The following is an 18,978-nucleotide window of genomic DNA, read 5'->3' as shown; positions in this document are numbered from 1 at the left end:
CTCTCTGAGAAACCACCAGCTTAGCCACATCCATGGTCTGCCTAACTTCATTCCACAGGTCAAGGGATAGTTAACCAGTGCTAAGGACAGTGAGGTGGCTTATTTGGATTAATTTTGTTTATAATACATCCAGTAGGCCTGAACAGAGATGGTATTATAAAGGTGTATGTACTCTTCTCTTGTACTTGCCATATGTGTTCAGTACTCAGGAGAAATGCTGCTTTTTCAGAACATTTTGCTCTTAGATAACTAAAATTTCTTTCTGTAACACCCACATCTCTTGCGACTGTGATTGAAACCAATATTTGAACTTCCACACAAAAGTAAGGGAGCCTGAAGGAAAGGAGATAGTTTCCATAAATAATGCAGACACTTTGTGAAAGGAGAGTTACAAGGTACCTGCTTAGAAGTTAGTCATAGTGAATTAAGTATTGAACATGGTCATCAAATATTTTGAGTCTTTGAACTTAAACAAGGTAGTGATTACATTTTTGACAAATAAAAATGCCACAGTGCATTGGTACTAACTTCTTTGAGAAACTTGAGAAGCCAATTTAGAAATGTGGGGAAAGTCGCTTCCCATTTTCTCCACAAAATGGCTAGCTCAGACTCTGTGGAGAATGACAAATCTGACTGGTTGCTAGCTAATACCGAAGGTCAAAACACGTCTCCAGGAAGAAATTTAGGCTACAGGAAGCGGGTACAAAGCACCTGGCTGTGTCTCCATTAAGTCTCACTAGCCCTGCTAGAATTATTCCTTCCCCTCCTGTCATCCACTGACTAGCACCACCAGTCAACTGTGGAGACTTACTTGAGCTACCAGCCTTTTCTCCCTAGCTTGTCTAATGATACCTGGAGACATTACAGATTACAAGGAGCATATATATATTTTTTAATTTATTCTTTAATTTACCTATTGTCCTCTGTTAACCTGAGGAGTATGGCATTATCTGTTCATACAGTGAACATTTTCCTTTTACTTCAAATCAAAGCTTCTCTTTGTACTTCTCAGATGTCATTTTTTATTTTTGTGTACATGTACACACATGTAATATGGAAATATTTTCCTCTGTGAGTATTCATTTGTAGAAAAACATGCATACTTTAATTCTGAAAGAATTAGTCCCATTGACATTTCAATGACAATTGACATTGACAATAAATGAGTGTTCTTGTTCCTTATTGCCATTATTATTGAGTGGATATACCCATCTTGCATCCTAGTTGCGTTATTGTTTGCACTTACATGAATAAATTAATACATTTAATATTATCATTCCTAATTATACAGATCCGAGATCAGCCAGTGGTCGGTCAGCTAATTCCTGACAGCTATCTGGAGCTAGAGAAGAGAATTTTGCTGGAACGTAAAAACGTCCCAGTTGAATTTCCTGTGATTGATCAGAAACGATTACTAGAACTGGTACAAGAAAGCCAGTTGCAATTGGATGAAAATGAACTCCCTCATGCGATTCACTTTCTGAATGAATCAGGTATAATATTGTCTTTAATGTATGTTTGTTAGCATTTTGTTGTAAATCTGCAGCAGACAGGGCTTGTATGGATTTTTAAATTTCAGACAAAGTTGACCCATTTTGTGGAGCTGAAATGCTAACCTTGGGTAATATTACAGTTTGATAGTCCAGATATTTATTTCATAAAGGAATTTCATGATACAAAGGATCACTGCTATAACAATTTACTTATCTTATCCCTCCGTGGAAATCACACCTGCTGGTTAGACAGCACAGCTTCTGAAGAAAGGTAGAATTGCCACAATAGCCTGAATAGTTAGGTGAATATATGATTAAATAATTAACAACACAGAGCACAGCTGCTTGACCAAAAAAAAAAAAAGTCAGATTACATACCTAACAAAACATCCAAAAATAAAGGTAAAGCTGAAATAAAAAATGATTGCATTCTACTGTCCTGTCATACTGACATAAAATCAATGACTGTAGTTATTATTCAAATTACTTATATCAATTCACATAAGGAAGACAGCCCAGAGTGGGGTGTTTAATTTGCTTAATACAGAGCTTGAGGAATGCAATGCTAATTACAGTGTTCTTTGTGCAGGTGTACTGCTTCATTTTCAAGACCCAGCACTACAGCTCAGAGATCTCTATTTTGTAGATCCTAAGTGGCTGTGTAAAATCATGGCACAGGTTAGTCTCTGATTGCTTTCTGCATCTACATTCATGAAACTTTTTCCCCTGTTCCAAAGAACTGTAACCTATCTGTGATTCTTTTTCACAATTTATTTATAGTTTCATTATCTAGTACTTTCTCAGGGCCCAGGTTGGTTGACCTGGCTCTTTCTGTTTTTGCATTCTAGACAACTGTCTTTTTCAGTTGTTCCATGATTGAGAAACATTTTCAGACTTTTTGATATATATTCATATAACCTAACCTCTGAAACTTTACTTTTCATTCAGTGGAAGAAATAGGGTGGCAAAATAAGTTTGAGCCTACAAAGCTGATGGGAGTAAGAGTGAGAAAAGACCTGGAAAGGTTGTGTAATCTGTACCAGTCTGCATGTGTCAAGTGCTGATATGAAAAATCACTGTGCTCATAGGCTCCTTTCTGACAATGTTTTCACAAATTAACTTGTAGAATAATTTTCCATAGAAGATGAAACAGTGGAAGCTGCTGAAGAATGGGTGGCACACTAATGTCTTGGACAGATTACATTTCTTCACTGCTCTCTTCTTGCTAGCTAGCATTATGGAAGTGTTTGGTTTCACTGTGATATGCAGTCCTTTTTTCCCCCTAAATAATAGGCTACCAAATATTTCAGGGAACAAAATTTGTCAGGAAAATGCAATCTAATGGTGACTCTACATCTCAGATTGGTTTTATTTTTTTTGGAAAGATTCTGACAGTGAAAATGGAAGGCTTTTCTAAATATCCTAAGGGGATTGTAAAGCGTTCAGATGTGGAAAAATTCCTTTTAAAGAAGAGCAAGTTTCCCAAGATCTACATGTCACAATACTTCAAGCTTCTGGAGAAGTTTCAGATTGCTTTGCCATTAGGAGAGGATCAGCTCCTAATCCCAAGCAGGTAAGCAGAGCCCACAAATGTGCCGTGGAGATCAATCAAAATAAAAACCTTCCATCAGGCTAGCTAGCTTAACTGATCATCAGAGCAATTTGGGATATGAAAGCATGGTACGTACTTAGTACAGTACATTTTAGTAATTGCTTTCAGAGACATGTTAAACTGATTTTATAGCAGATAAAGCTTACCGTTATAAATAATGAAAGGCCTTATGGGAAAAATACTTTTTACAGTTATCATGCCCTACAGCGGAAGATTATAACGTAGCCTTACATCGTGGGCCATCATTACAGATATTTACTGCAAATTGTAACCATGAATTCTTACAGCCTATTTGCTTGGAGTCAGAACAACTGTCAAGTTACTTAGAGGCAGAATCTCCTCCAAACAGTCCAATGATTAAATGTCACAAAAAAAAAGTGTTCTGAATTTGAATGTAGTCTTTTTGGTTTATATGAAGCCAGTAACAGTTTCTCTGCTTCAGTTACAGACTTCCCCAATGTGTTTGTGTACTTATTGTTTGCAATGAATGAGAGTATTACATGGTTGAATTGATAAGAGTTTCTACATTCTTCTAAGGGCTGAATAAGTAGATTTTTTTCTGAATGCCTCTTGGTTACCTTTGTATATATTTCAGGGTTTTTTCACACATTATCTAACGATTGTTAGCGAGGTTGTGATGGGTTTAAACAACAGCAGAACTTTACTTTAGCACAAGCAAACAGAATAAGCAAATATACTGTCTGTTCCCTGATTGTTTGAATCATTCATTAATAAATAAGGCATTTATATAGCAAATAATGTATGCTATCATTCAGTTTGAATAAAGTACATCATTAAATACTGTCTAATATTTTTATTCTTTCAGTTTGTCTGATCACAGACCTGTTATAGAGCTTCCTCACTGTGAAAATTCAGAAATTATCATAAGGCTTTATGAGATGCCATACTTTCCTATGGGATTTTGGTCCAGGCTGATCAACAGGTTGCTTGAAATATCACCTTACATGCTGTCAGGAAGAGGTACAAATCTTTAATTTCAAAAGCAATAGCGAGCCTGTTTTCTGTAAACACAAACACCTGTGTGTTAAAGCTCTTATCCCAGATATTGTTTTGCTTTAGCTATTTTCTGGCCACTTCATAAATGTGAGAAAAAGAACAGTGGTCATTTTTGTGATTTAGAAATATCCTGGAACAATTGGTGCCGGGTCTTCACAGTGATGTGCAAAAGAAAGTGAAGGTGTAAGCAGCCTATTTCTCTCCTTCACATGCCAGAGAGATAGAGGAACTCCTTGTACTTATGCAATATTGCTGTTCGGTCCTGTATTCTGCAGGGAATACAGGAAAGGATAAGTCTTCCACAAAGAAAGGTTTGTCTATTCTTCCGTTATGAAAATCTGAAAGCTCTGCTTTGGTCAGAAGGGGAGATTTTTCTCTTATTTTTTTTCTACCATTTACATGTTTTGACATGAGAGCTGTCTCCTGAACTTTGCAGTTTCATTCATCTTTGTTTTTTTAATGTGTGATTTATGAGTACTGGTGACAAGTGAAGTATGCAAAATATGCATTGCTAATGTACAAATGTGATTTATAACTATCTCCTTGGTATAGAATTCCAGTTGCATCCTATATCATGATTGTGTGATAGAGGGAAAATTTAAATCACTGAGTTTTTTTTCACACAGGCCTAACATAATCTATATTTGAAGCCAAGTGTACTTAAGCATTTGGGTAATCCCTACATGCATCACCTGCTGCGTTACCATCTAATGAAATACTTAGTTTGTGGATTTGCCTTGTAGAACTGATGACCAATTGATATGTTTTCAGCTTTTGTGGGGACGTTCTGACTGCAAAGTTGTAGCACTCAATTTGTTTGTTATTTGGGTAGGCATAAATGTACAATAACAATTAAATATTTTAATACTATTAATTATTCCAAATATTTAAAAATAAGACATTCATATTAGAGGTAGATTTTTAATTAAATTTTCTATTTTCTAGCACGAGCTCTTCGTCCTAACAGAATGTATTGGAGACAAGGCATCTACTTGAACTGGTCTCCTGAAGCTTATTGTCTAGTGGAATCAGCAGTATTTGACAACAATCCAGACAGTTTTTTGAAAATTACGGCACCTTCTTGCAGAAAAGGTTAATTATTCCTGAACTTGATTTGTGCTCCGGTTTGATTGCAGCTTGGCATTTTGGTTTGTTGTGCTTTTGCCTTTTGGAATGTAGACTTTAGCTTTGTAATTATAGCTATAGCAGATAGAGGCTGTAATTTTCCTCTTTTGTTTTGTTAAAGGTTGCATCCTTTTGGGACAAGTTGTGGATCACATAGATTCTCTTATGGAAGAATGGTTTCCAGGTTTGCTGGATATAGATGTATGTGGTGAAGGGGAAACACTGTTGAAGAAATGGGCTCTGTACAGCTTTGAGGATGGTGAAGAACACCAAAAAATACTACTTGATGACTTACTTAAAAAAGCTGAAGAAGGTATATATATTTGTGCTATTTGAGGTAGATAGATAAGTTTTACATCCAAGGTATCCATTTTATAATATTTGAATACTTCATGTTATTTAAAAATAATTACAGCATAAGTCAAAAGCAACTTGTTCTTTTTTTATACAAGCGACATATGCATAACTATATAATGTGGATCAGTTTGCAGCTGCCTAGTATATTCATGTATAAATGACAGTAATGAAGAGTCTTTCTGTCATGGTACTGATAATGCAGCTTCATTCACATAGTTGAACCCAACACATAGTAAAACTGATACTAGATATTTTTGTTAGGACCATGTACAAAAGTAATTTAAAAGGTAATACTCATGATGACATGCTGCATAATAAGCAAATTCTTTCTTTTTGTAGACAGAAAACTGATCACTGGGTTAGCTTGGTATTGTGACATAGCATCAGTTGCTGTCACGTTTGATTGGTACACGTACAGAACCTTGAAAATATTTAAACGTCAGATACTGTAGAAATTGCATAGGATAGTTAATTAGTGTTCTGTTGTGTACGTGTGCACATATATATATATATATATATGAATTTCCTTTTAGCTATATTCATCATGTGCACTCACAGAGATTCATGCATTTTTCCTGCATCTTTCAGTGTTGTCTCATTTATTTTTCGCAGGTGACCTCTTAGTAAATCCGGATCAACCCAGACATACCATCCCGATAGCTCAGATTGCTCCTGATCTGATACTGGCTGATTTGCCTAGAAATATTATGTTGAACAATGATGACCTGGAATTTGACAAAGCTCCTGAATTTCTCTTGGGTAATCATTATTTTGTAGGTCTTTTTAACAGAGCTTATTGTTGTGGTTTAACCCAGCTGGCAGCTAAACACCACACAGCCGTTCGCTCACCCTCCCCCCTCCCTCTCTGGGATGGGGGAGAGAAACGGGAAAGTGAAGCCTGTGAGCTGAGATAAAGACAGTTTATTAAGACAGGAAAATAATAATAACAATAATAATAATAATAATAATAGTATTACTAATAATAATGCGTACAAACAAGTGATGCACAATGCAATTGCTCACCACCCGCAGACCAATGCCCAGCCTATCCCCGAGCAGCCGGCCCCCCACCCCGGCTAGCCACCCCTATATATTGTTCAGCATGACGTCAGATGGTATGGAATACCTCTTTGGCCAGTTTGGGTCAGCTGTCCTGGGTCTGTGCCCTCCCAGCTCCTGCTGCACCCCCAGCCTGCTCGCTAGCAGGACAGAGCGAGAAGCTGAAAAGTCCTTGGCTTGGTGTAAGCACTGCTCTACAACAATTAAAACATCAGCATGTTATCAGCGCTCTTCTCATCCTAATCCAAAACATAGCACCCTGCCAGCTACTAGGAGGAAAATTAACTCTGTCCTAACTGAAACCAGGACACTTATGTAAACAAATCTATTGAAATCAGTTCGGCAACATGGAAACATTTGGAAAACATATTAGAGACTTCTCCTCATTGGAAATGTATTTTTAATGTACTCTGAATTTCAGGTTATTGAGTTTTGAATTTTCCATTAACTTTTATACTAGGACACTGCTTTTTATGTGGTTAGATTGCTGTTCATGAAGTTTGACACAGTGGATGATCCACATGTTTTAGAATTGGACCCTTTCAGCAATATTTGAGAAATGGTTGATAACTCTTTGTTTTTAATATTCTTTTCAATTTTATCTTTGAAAAGGTGATGGTGGATTTGGATCTGTGTACCGTGCATCCTATGGTGGAGAAGAAGTTGCAGTAAAGATTTTCAATAAACATACTTCCCTCAGGCTTCTAAGACAAGTAAGAAATGTTGCTTTTTCTGCTGTAATGCTGCTTGTGGAATACCACCAGCCCTAGTGAAGAGCTTAAAAAACTTAAGTACTGTGCAATACTTTACTTCAAAACATGTCTTAGTTTACTTCTGAGCTACAGAGGTTATACTACTTGCAGTGTTTCATCTGATTTTCCAATTTACAGGAGCTTGCAGTGCTTTGTCACCTCCATCACCCCAGTTTAGTGTCTTTGCTGGCTGCTGCAGTCCGTCCCCGAATGCTGGTGATGGAATTGGCCCTTAAAGGATCTCTTGATCGCTTGCTTCAGCAAGACAAAGCAAGTTTAACTAGAACACTTCAGCACAGGATAGCTCTACATGTAGCTGATGGCTTAAGGTAAGTGTGAATTCTGTGTTGCTGTACAAATAGGATACAACTGCAAGTTGGACATACTGAAAATGAAGATCTTATTTCTTTGTATAACTCAAGCAGAATATTTCCTGGGTCAGACAAGTGCTTGTATTTTTATGATTGATTAGCTGGTATAGAACACAAGATATTGTTACCTGTTTTTTTTTCTGTCAGCAAGTGTTGCCCATATAAGTACAGAAGTAGCAAAAACGCTGCTTGGAATTTGCAAAGTGCCTGTTGATTCCTTCTTAAAGTGTCAAAGAAAATAGCTTACTGTATTTTTAAAGTTCTGAAAGTCTGTGAATGTCCTCAGGAGCTGTAGAAGTGTGACTGTAGAGCCACAAAATCTTCAGAGGAGCTCAGGGACAAATGAACCTTCAGCTTCTGAGATTCAGTTATCGAACAGCCAGTGACACTTCAGATAAGAAGTGGCACTGAAATACTGCAGTGTTTGTGTGCTGGTAAATAGTATGTCAGAACAATTCTGAAGTCATTATTCAGTAAGGCAGTATCATGTTGTTAATATTTGGCTTGTTACCCAGTATTTAACACTTGAAAGCACAATTTACTGTTATGGGAATAGAGCATTTACCATTGTGTGCACATGCATCCCTTAATTATGAATGCTTTTAATAAATACCTTTTTGCTTGACAGGTACCTGCATTCAGCAATGATCATTTACCGTGATTTAAAGCCTCACAATGTGTTGCTCTTTACCCTATATCCCAATTCAGCTGTCATTGCAAAAATAGCTGACTATGGCATCGCCCAGTATTGTTGCCGAATGGGAATAAAAACCTCTGAAGGCACACCAGGTAGGGAAAAATGCTTTGTTCTACATTGTGTCAAAAAAAAATAGCTAATACATTTTTGATGTAATGTGTAAGAAGTAACTCCAATGTATGCTGCAGTTTAATCCCAAAATGTAGTCGTAATCATATTACACATTGTGATGCCAGATTTATACCCCTACGCCTTTCTTTCTATTTGTGCTTTAACCCCTTTTAGAAGAATCGAGAAGTATACTGCGGGGCTAAAAGGAAAAAAAATTAAATAACATGCACTAATTTTGATATTTTTTTTCCTGCCTTGTTTTACTATGGTTATTGTGGTAGTGAAATTAAACTGCTAAAAGTGTTTGTTGTTTTAATTTTCAGTAATGCATAGGTAGGTCTTGATTTTATTTAAAGGCAATGAATACTTGCCCTGTTCCTTGACCTGAGAGAGAACTTGTTAGCATCCATTTTAAAGCACTGCACACTTTGGGAACTTCAAATAGAGCCTTTAGGTCTTTGAAATCGTGCGTGAGCGTGTGACTGCAAGTGTTAAATATTAGGCCTTCAGTAAAGACTGTAGAATTTCAGTATTCATTTATAAATGAATTATTTTATGTGTAATGGTGCAGGAGCTTTGTAACTAATATACTGTACCCTTCCTTTGCACTGATTGCTGATATTTTTGGTAGTATGCCACATGCAAACTATTCCAGCCCAGAAATAGCGTGCCATTTTTGGTTCACTTCCTGTGATATTTTTATCAGTAAGTTGCTATTCTTAAAAGGATAAATATGGCTTCAGCTTGGTATGAATCATAATAACTATTAATGATTTATTTGCAGGATTTCGAGCACCGGAAGTTGCCAGAGGAAATGTTATTTACAATCAGCAAGCTGATGTTTATTCATTTGGCTTGCTTCTGTATGACATTTTAACAGGAGGAGGTAGAATAATGGAAGGCCTGAAGTTTCCAAATGAGTTTGATGAGTTAGCAATCCAAGGAAAGTTACCAGGTATGCCTCGTTTCTTCCAGTTTTAACATGAAAGCAGACAATTTGTCCTGCCTCCTCTAAAAATAGCACCTCATGTTTTATGTTGTAATCTGACAGTGATCAGAGCAAGAGGCTAAATAATAGCAATTTTTAGAAACTTCTCCTAATTTCACACAGTCTTCAAATTGTGAGAAATAGGCATCTATTCATCATTATGTTGGTTATAACTTCAAGGGAACAAGCTGGTTCATTTTATAAAGAAATAGAGATTTTGTGTACTTGGGATTTTGTCCGGACCTGGTTAAAATGAATATTGCTGGAAGTACCTTCCAAGACAGTGTCTGGCGTTGATCCTTACATATTGCTTTGATTATGCTTATCATGTACTAAGTTAAAAAAACAAGCTGCCTTTAATGAAAAAGACTCTAGCCCAGTGACTCTCATTATCCTGTAATGGCAGATGAGCAATTCCAAGCTGATCATACTGACATTTTACCTCAGACTGTAGTATTTCTTAGAGCAGCTTTGTAAGAAGTTAGATAAATTCTTAAAATATGGAGAAAGCTATTCAGAACTTATAGTTCCACATTATGGTAAATATTGGCTAAGAAGTTGTATGATTTTACATTTTAGATCCCGTCAAAGAATACGGGTGTGCCCCCTGGCCTAAAGTTGAAAATTTAATTAAAAAGTGTTTGAAGGAAAATCCTCAGGAACGACCAACATCTTCCCAGGTACTGCTTAGTGTATTTATTAGTATTTTTGTGATAAACTATACCATGAAGTTATTGTGCTTTCTGAAAAGAAATGGCAAGATTATATTAGTAAAAGGCATGGTGTTTTTTTCTGTTGTTTTCTTTTTCTGGAGTGGAAACAGCCATGGAATATTGCCTGGTCTTGCTATCCAGAATAAACGGTTCCATTCACATTTACCAACCATTTATTGGTAACCTTCTGTTTTTCTCTGTGTGATGGTATATGGTGATGGTATTAAAATAGACTGCAGATCACTTTGTGTTTTTTACTAGAGTTATGCAGAAAGGACTTTGTTTTATAACATCAGTGGAGCTAGCTTACACTGTTCCACGCACGTGAGTGGAAGAACAGTGGTGTGGATCTGAAACCTACTGTCTGATATCACACATCATACTGCTCTTTGAAATGGGTGAAATTTTGAAAAGAGCCTTAATCCCATTGATTTCCTGAAATTTTAATTGAAAAATAAAAAGAGTGAAGGTGAAATTGCTCAGTGAACAAAAGCGGTATACAAGTTAGCAGACCTGCTGAGAAGCTTTGTCGGTATTCCATAAAAGATTGCTATCCATTCCTTGTTATAGATGTATCACTGTACAAGCCATTTTTATTATCATGTGCATGCTGTGGCTTTCTTTGCAGGTGTATGAGATTTTGAATTCTGCAGAGCTTATCTGTTTGATGAGGTATGTTTCAATACCCAGCACTTCCACAGCAGAGTGCATGGTAGCTGCCAATCAAAGCTGCAAGAAGGCAGGAGTCTGGATAGGCAATGGGAACACGGAAAAAGCACAACTTTCGTTTGTTAACCTAAATACAGATGGACATACTTGTGAGGTATGTGTGGAAGTTGTCATTTATTCTGTTTTTGGCACCCAGATGTATTTCAGAAGAATTATCTGTATTTGAACAGTAGGATATTGCTTCGGAAAGCTCAACTTTGGGAGACTTTTGAGAGAACAAAGATTGCTTATATATCAGTCTTCCTTGCATCCATGAAATGAAGCAGAAACAAAGTCTCTTTTCCTCTCTTCCTGCTGTCCAGCCTGAAATTTTGACTAATACTGTCTTTCCACTACTGTGTTTCTTTCTTACACTCAGATAGAAGCTGTTTCTGGCGTGGAGGCTAGGACGAGAAGTAATAGTTATACAACCCTTTGTATCTCTGCCTCCCGCCTAACAATCCAGATAGTCTCTTATCAGTTCTTCTCTTCCTGTGGATGCCACCTCCTTCTCCCACTGCAGGCAGGTTTGTTTGTTGTTCACCCCAGTCCTGTGCCACCAGAAAAGGGAAAGTTTTACTCAGGCTTGACATGCTGTGATGTAATGTGTTTCTCTTTGTCTGCCAGAACTGAGTATGACTCAACATCAAAGCTATTTAAATTGTATTTCCACAAAGTATCTGCCATCTGTTGACCATGATACATTTGAATTAGTAGATTTGGTTTAAAGTTTATGGCTTGTTTTTCTAAAACTAAAATGGAAAAAAGGTTTTTAGACCAGTAGTTTTATTGTTAGCAATTAAACTGAACCTATACTGTGTAGTTCCATTTGTTTAATGTTCTGATGGCTTTGAGACCTTCATTAAAATAGAGAGATAATATTTTTTTATAATATTCATCTTAAAGATTTTCCTATGTACTGTCTGAGGGGCCCTTCCCAGCACACTGAAGATAGATGGTATCTCTGAAGATAAGTTCTGCTCATCAGGGATTAGATTTCATGGGAAGATCTTCATGGGAAGACCCAAGGCCCGGGGTCTTCCCCAGTACAAGATTGTACTTTATTTTTATTACCAGCTATTTACTAGTATTTATCCTTGTTGAAAATGTAACCATATCATTGTGGGTTTGTTTGTTTGTTTGTTTGTTTTGTTTCTGATTCAGGATATTGCAGATAGTAAAATTTTAAGTTTGGCATTAGTGACCCTTCCTACTGAGAAAGAAAACTGGATTGTAGCAGGAACCCAGTCTGGTTCTCTGTGGGCAGTTAACACAGAAGATGAAACAAGAAGGCATCGTCTGCAGAAAATGACAGATTCTATCACCTGTTTATACTGTAATTCTCTTTCAAAGCAAAGGTATGCATGATTTTTAAATATTTTGGGTTGCATTTTGAAAATACCACTAACAGTGATGTGCAGAAAATAACAGCTGTACATTCATGCAGACAGCTTTCTTCACACAGCTGTTTATTTTGCTTATGTTTTCACTTAGTTTTGCACCCAAGGTAGCTGGAGACTACATTCCTGACCACAGCTGGTTGTTTTTGCTCTTAGTGTTCAGTGAAACTCTTGAAATAGCAGAGAGTATGAATTTAAATTTTTCTTACCTGATCAGGGCATTTTATTTTGTTTCAGCAAACAGAAGAATTTCTTTCTGGTTGGCACAGCTGATGGCAGACTGGCAGTGTTTGAAGACAGAGCAGTAAAGGTAGATTTGTTCTTTGCTGTCCGTTCTACAAAAAACTATCAGCAATATGCATACAGCTACTGATAGTGGCTTTATTTCATGCATATTATTTTTAACTTGCTTCTCTAAAATTAGAAATCATTTTCTGTGCACTTAGAGGAAATGTGCATGTGTTACAATAGATGTTTTAACCAACAGATTTAAGAGGGGGGAATTATTTTTAATGAGAAATAGGTCTTTGACAGGCTTGGCAAATAATGGCCAATCTATTTAACAGATATTCTGTTACAAAATATATATAATATTCTAACATAAAATCTCCTTTATTTATTGCTGCTATAGCGCCTTTTTTCCTTTCAGTCACACTAAGTTTTCCCTCTGTAGAACAGATACCTGCAAAAAGACAATACTGTTTAGATTCGCTCTAGCTCCTGACCATATGTACCTTAGAGCAGTTGCACAGTTGCAATCTATTGCAGAACTAGGATATGGTCTAGTGTGGGATTTCTCTAGGATATCGATGTGACTTTCTTCCCAGTTCTTGAACTGGGCCTCTGGTTGCAGGAAGTATGAGTCCGAGCTCCATCCTGTTTCTGTTCACACGGGCTGTTTTCTTTGGGGTATTTATGATAGTACAGTGCTTTTCAGTCCCTAACATTCTCGAAAGAGAACACAGTAGTTCACAAAATCTAGCTGTGTAAGTATTCTGCAGGTTGTGTGGCCTTGTTTTAACAGTTTGTACTTCATATGTCTGCATACTTCTTGTTTCTAATGGAGAGTCTATTTCTTTTTGCAGTGTAAAGGTGCAACACCTTTGAAGATACTAACTATAGGAAATGTTAACACACCACTAATGTGCTTAAATGAATCCTCACACTTATCTGAAAAAAATATAATCTGGGGAGGCTGTGGAACAAAGCTCATAGCCTTATCTAGTGATTTCTCTGTCCAAAAGCTGATTGAAACAAAAACAAGTCAACTGTAAGTTTATTTTTATGTAATGCTACTTGGCTCTTTTGTTGTTTTTATTAAAGATTTCTAACAGTAGTTTTATATAATATCATGTTCTAGAGCTTTTTTAAATTTTGTTTCCATTATTTTTCTTCCATAATATTGATGAAATATAATGTGCATTAAAATAAGAGCATTGAGTAATGTTTGAAGTATTCATGACTGCTTTTAAAGAAGGGATGTGCCTTTTTACTATATAAAGGATTTATGAAGTCAGTATAATGAAGTCAGAAAATGTATAAATGCTACTGATCAGTTTTTCTCCCTTGATTACATTTGACAAGCCCTGGTTACTTTATTAAGAGCTATACGTGCATACTTTGCACAGCATTTCTCTTTACATGTTTGTTTGCACAGTATGTGTGCATATCTTTGCTGACCTCTCATTATATAGAAATTAGAGACTGAAGTTTTTGGAGCACTGGCTATAATCCTTACCTGGGTAAATCGTGCTCTGAAGTTAAGGGGAATTTTCTCCTGAGCAGGTGGTACAGTGTTTGATTTTATACTAATAGAGGTCATTATTCCAGGAAGTGAATTTGCTTTGGAAAATAACATGTTAATATAAAGCAAGAAACTAAAGCTTTAGTAAAATTCAGTTCAATCGCAAGATGAAAAGTGTATCACAGGAATACCTTATGCTTTGTAGAGGCAAAACTGAAAATGAAGTTGACAAAAACAAGTAACATCAGGCATAGCAGCAGCGTGGCAGTCTGAGTCTGCTATCAGGCATCTGTGATTTGGAGCTGCTCTTCAAGATGAATTGGAGTCGGTAAAATAAGCTAATGCTCTTGAATTGCAGAGCCAGTAATACTTTGATATGTACAGGCACAGAGACACATTCATATGTAGAGAAAACCAGACAAAAAGGCTGTCAGCTGCAGTGAAACAAGCAGAGCAAGATGAGCTAAATCTCACTGCTGCGTTTTAGGCTTAGTCATCTTTGTCGAGTGACCCCTTATGGTTCTGTGGGCCCTGTAGGAAGTGTCAGGTGTCTCCAGACATCAAAAGGTGGAGTTTGCCCCGCTGTGATGTGAGCATATGTGATCTGAGCAGATAGATGGGAAAGATTTCTGAACAGACTTTGGGCATTGATACATCTCCGGGGATAACGTAACTCCAGCTCCACTACTGTGAGAATTTAGGTCAAACTGCAGGAAGATCATAGCAAACCTTCTCAGCTGTATCCTAGCCCACGTAGGTCTCAAGGCTGAATGAATCTCTTAACAGTTATAGAGAACCTCACTCATAATATTCAAGTTTTTCTACTGGATATTGCCTGTGATTCTAACTGGAGTTCTTCTCTCTTTAGGTTCTGTCATAAGGCTTACAGTGATGCAAACATAATTTCAATAGCAGTAGATAAATCCATCTACTTGGCAAAGAAAAACAGTCACTTTGTGGAAATCTGGGACAAGAAGACAGAAAAGCTTTCTGAACTAATTGACTGTGCACATTTTCTTAAGTAAGTACTCCATTTCAGACTGATGACCTGAAGCACGGAGAGCTGGCTAACAGATCGCCTTCTCTAGCACAGTACCTCACCCTTCTGGGGTGAGGAGAGATAAGAGACTTGCCCAGTTCTTTGGGCAAATGCGGAATTCTTTTCCTCTCTTCTGGCCCAGAACTTCAAAATATCCCGTGCAGAATCTCAGTTCTGTAATACCCTTACTGTATTTCACAATTTGTGATTATGAGAGGATACACTTAACTCTACGAAATAAAGAAGAAAGTATTTTGCTGGCCTTACCTGATGTGATAAGGTACTCCTGCTTTTGCATCCAGTTACTTCCTGCATCCCCTGATTAAGAATGTCTTATCTCTGCATCAGAGTTTTAGTGACGGTGACAGTGATTTACATTTGCATTTAAATTGTTCTTCTTCCTTCATGTGCTACGTCCATTTCATTTTTGTGGTGAAGCTAGGAGCAGCTCTAGCTATGCTCCTCCCACTTGACAGTGACATTATTCTCCTGCATACTGGGAGAAAACAGAGAAATGTACCTGTCTCCTATTTGAAGGTCTTTTCAAGCACACCAGCAGGGCCTTAGAAGTCCAATAGTTTTCATCCCAGATTCTCTAAAGTAAGACAACTTATTAACATGACTTTTTTGCACTTTGTCTTGATGAATGATCGTTTAAAAGGCTGGTATTGAGGGAGTCATTTTAGCAGCTGTGCAATAGTGTGCCACCAAAATTTAATGCAAGTTCTCTCCATACTTTTAGGGAGGAAGTAGAAAAACTAGATAAAGAACTAAAACAGAAAGTTGCTTATTCTGGAAGAGTGAAGACAATTTGCCTGCAGAAAAATACTGCGTTGTGGATAGGGACAGGAGGAGGACATATTCTGCTGCTTGATTTATCAACGCGTCGCCCTGTACGAGTTATAGATAAATTTTGTGATTCTATTCGAGTCATGCTAACAGCTCAGCTAGGTAAGTAAAGCCATCGGTGAAATCAGTGCCAGGTTTAGGATTGCTGGCTTCTGTTTGACACGGTGTTCCAGGAACAGATTAGCATTTTCCACGTCCTGTTCCTTCATTCTATTCTCCTGCTGTCATCTTCACTCAGTGTCAGACAGGCCAGTGTTAGCTGAACACCAGCAGGCTGTCCTAGCTGTGCCCACGTAAAACAACAGCTCTTCCCTGGCTTGTCACTGATCAGCCTGTGAATGCTCCCCGCCCTCACTGCATCCTTTGTGCCCTGCTTCAGCACAGCTCTCACTGTCCTCTGTCCGGTAGTCTTTATCTTGTTCTGTGTCTGCCTGCATTCTTTCTCCGTCTTATGTTTTATGCTTCTGGCTTCTCTGTCTGTGGAGCTCACTAGGTTTTAATTATTTTTCCTTAATTGCTAATTTCCTAGTCGTCTTCTCCCAGCCTTATTCAGGAATCACAGAAACACAGAATCATTTAAGTTGGCAAAGACCTTCAAGATCATCAAGTCCTCCCACCAACCTGACCTATCCTAAACCATGTCCCTTAGAGACGTGTCCACACATCTCTTGAATACCTCCAGGGATGGGGACTCCACCACTTCCCTGGGAAGCCCAGTCCAGTGTTTGATCACCCTCTCCATGAAGAAATTTTTCATAATGCCCAATCTAAACCTCCCCTGGTGCAACTTCAGACCATTTCCTTACATCCTATCACTTGTCACCTGAGAAAAGAGACACATATCCTCCTTGCTGCAACCTCCCAGGGAAGGTGTAGAGTGAAATCAGGTCTCCCCTGAGCCTCCTCTTCTCCAGACTAAACAACGCCACTTCCCTTGGTCACTCCTTATAAGACTCATTCTCTAGTCCCTTCACCAGCTTTGTTGCTTTGTCTTACTTGCACATGCTCGAGCAACTCAATATCCTTCTTGTAGTGAGGCGCCCAAAACCAAACACAATATTCAAGGTGTGGTCTCACCTGCGCCACATCCAAGGAGACAATCACTTCCCCAGTCCCGCTGGCCACACTCTTTCTGTGACACGAGCCAGGATGCCACTGGCCTTCTTGGCCACCTGGGCACACTGCTGGCTCATGTTCAGCTGTCAGCCAGCACCCTCAAGTCCTTTTTTATCGGGCAGCTTTCCAGCCACTCTTTCCCAAGCCTGTATTGCTGCATGGGATAGTTACGACACAAGCGTAGGGCCCGACACTTATCCTTGTTGGATGTCATTCAAATGGTTCTTTTGATCCTTTGTCAGTGTGATTTAAGTCAAAAGATTTGCTGTCAAAAAAAAAGACTCCAAAGCTGCTTTTGCGGAGTCAGAAATACACTGTAATCCTGCTAGCAAATTTCACCGTTGCAGCCTGTGGATGTTTTTCTCATTACCATTGTAAACCTAATTTGGGGACTGCTTTTTCCTTTTTGGCATCAGAAGTGTCTGTAGACTACAGCTAGCTCACAGTGCTGACAGTCAAAGACCCCTCCATCTTCCCGTGATTTGCTTCTGCCTGAGACAGCAAGTTTGTGGAGTCTGTTCAACCCTCAGCTGGTAGAGTGCCAGCTATAGAGTCTGGATGCCCTAGCACAGCACTTTGAGTCCTTTGGGTCCTGATAGCTGCAATATTAGTGCTATAAAGGGACTGTTTTGTTTCTAGTATTTTGTAAAGAATAGTTACTTTGAAAATAAGATTTCTGCCTCACATTATTGTCATTGGTAGGCAAAGTATATTGGATAGAATAATAGAATGTGACTTAGAAAGCCTTGAGTCTCATTCTCGGTTTCCAGTCAACACAGCATCTTTAATCTAAATTTTATATACAGAAAAGTTAGTGCTTCATGAGAAATAGATGAGTTGTGTTTGCACAGAACTCAAGAATGGCAAGTGAGACTGATGTATGCGGTTTGATGTGTGCTTCTTCTTTTGATCATTTTCTCCCGGCAATTATTTATAAGAGTTGTGGTTTTTTTTTTTCCTAAATTCAGGCTTTGGTTCCACTGGTATATTCACAGAATTACTGAAGATGGCACAGAGGCTGCTGAACACGTCTTCAGTAGTAACACACTGCGTCTATGAGATAAGATAGAGGGAAACATTTTTGCATTAAAAAGTTTCATTTTGAGATTAAAACACATAACGTCAATCAAATGTAAATGCTTTAGGGAAAAGAGATTGCCAGATGTTGAGACATCAATTTTATCAGTAGTTTGTGTATGAATATAATGTCTTTTTCTAATTCTCTCACCTAACAATTGACATATAATAGACAAGACATCATATGTAGAGAATGATTAACGTGTAAATATATGTATAGTTCATTTTGCAAGGGGAAATTTAGAGTTTTCAAAGCAAGGACCCTAGTCTGAGTAAGAAACATTGTACTCAAGTTCCAATCTGTTTGGTACAGAGTATGGCTAGAGCTGGTTGCAGAAAAAATTAAAGTGATGAAACATCTGATCAGGGAAGATGCACGGGGTTCCCACCAGCCCTCCGTGATCCATCCACTTTTGTCTTCCCACTCTGTTTTTTTTGTGTTATTTGGTATTTACCTTATTATGACCCATCCCCATTTCTACATCCCTACTAACACTCCTTCCCTACCTATGTGCTATTGTTACTTCAGAACACTTTTAATTAGTTTGTATCATTCTTGGTTGTTTTGTTTGTTTGTTTTTTATAACCAGACTGACTGCTGGCACTTTCTGCTTCTGCTGTGGATTGGGACTTCATTCGCAACCTATCCCTTCGCTGTGACATCTGTTTTCCATGCCTTTGCTACCTCTGCATGTGGTAAATAATAGGGTGCTTTGTTTTTAGGCTTGTTCAACAGGCTGGCCGACTGAT

The 18,978-nt window shown here is 38.0% G+C and overlaps 1 protein-coding gene across 1 annotated transcript in view; it reads left to right on the top strand.

The window, feature by feature from the left end:
• Nucleotides 1-18,978, top strand: part of LRRK2 (leucine rich repeat kinase 2) — a 71,362-nt gene that overhangs the window by 48,385 nt on the left and 3,999 nt on the right. The window contains 18 exon segments of the mRNA XM_035549273.2: nucleotides 1,292-1,493; nucleotides 2,083-2,171; nucleotides 2,879-3,066; nucleotides 3,932-4,086; nucleotides 5,068-5,214; nucleotides 5,369-5,560; nucleotides 6,217-6,363; nucleotides 7,276-7,376; nucleotides 7,554-7,744; nucleotides 8,415-8,575; nucleotides 9,379-9,549; nucleotides 10,162-10,262; nucleotides 10,924-11,118; nucleotides 12,168-12,361; nucleotides 12,641-12,713; nucleotides 13,489-13,673; nucleotides 15,016-15,168; nucleotides 15,929-16,137. Coding sequence (XP_035405166.1) covers nucleotides 1,292-1,493; nucleotides 2,083-2,171; nucleotides 2,879-3,066; nucleotides 3,932-4,086; nucleotides 5,068-5,214; nucleotides 5,369-5,560; nucleotides 6,217-6,363; nucleotides 7,276-7,376; nucleotides 7,554-7,744; nucleotides 8,415-8,575; nucleotides 9,379-9,549; nucleotides 10,162-10,262; nucleotides 10,924-11,118; nucleotides 12,168-12,361; nucleotides 12,641-12,713; nucleotides 13,489-13,673; nucleotides 15,016-15,168; nucleotides 15,929-16,137 — 2,854 coding nt within the window.

This window comes from Cygnus atratus, chromosome 1 (genome assembly GCF_013377495.2).
Source record: "Cygnus atratus isolate AKBS03 ecotype Queensland, Australia chromosome 1, CAtr_DNAZoo_HiC_assembly, whole genome shotgun sequence".
In the NCBI taxonomy this organism is placed as follows: domain Eukaryota; kingdom Metazoa; phylum Chordata; class Aves; order Anseriformes; family Anatidae; genus Cygnus; species Cygnus atratus.
This window is presented reverse-complemented; position numbering and strand designations above follow the sequence as displayed.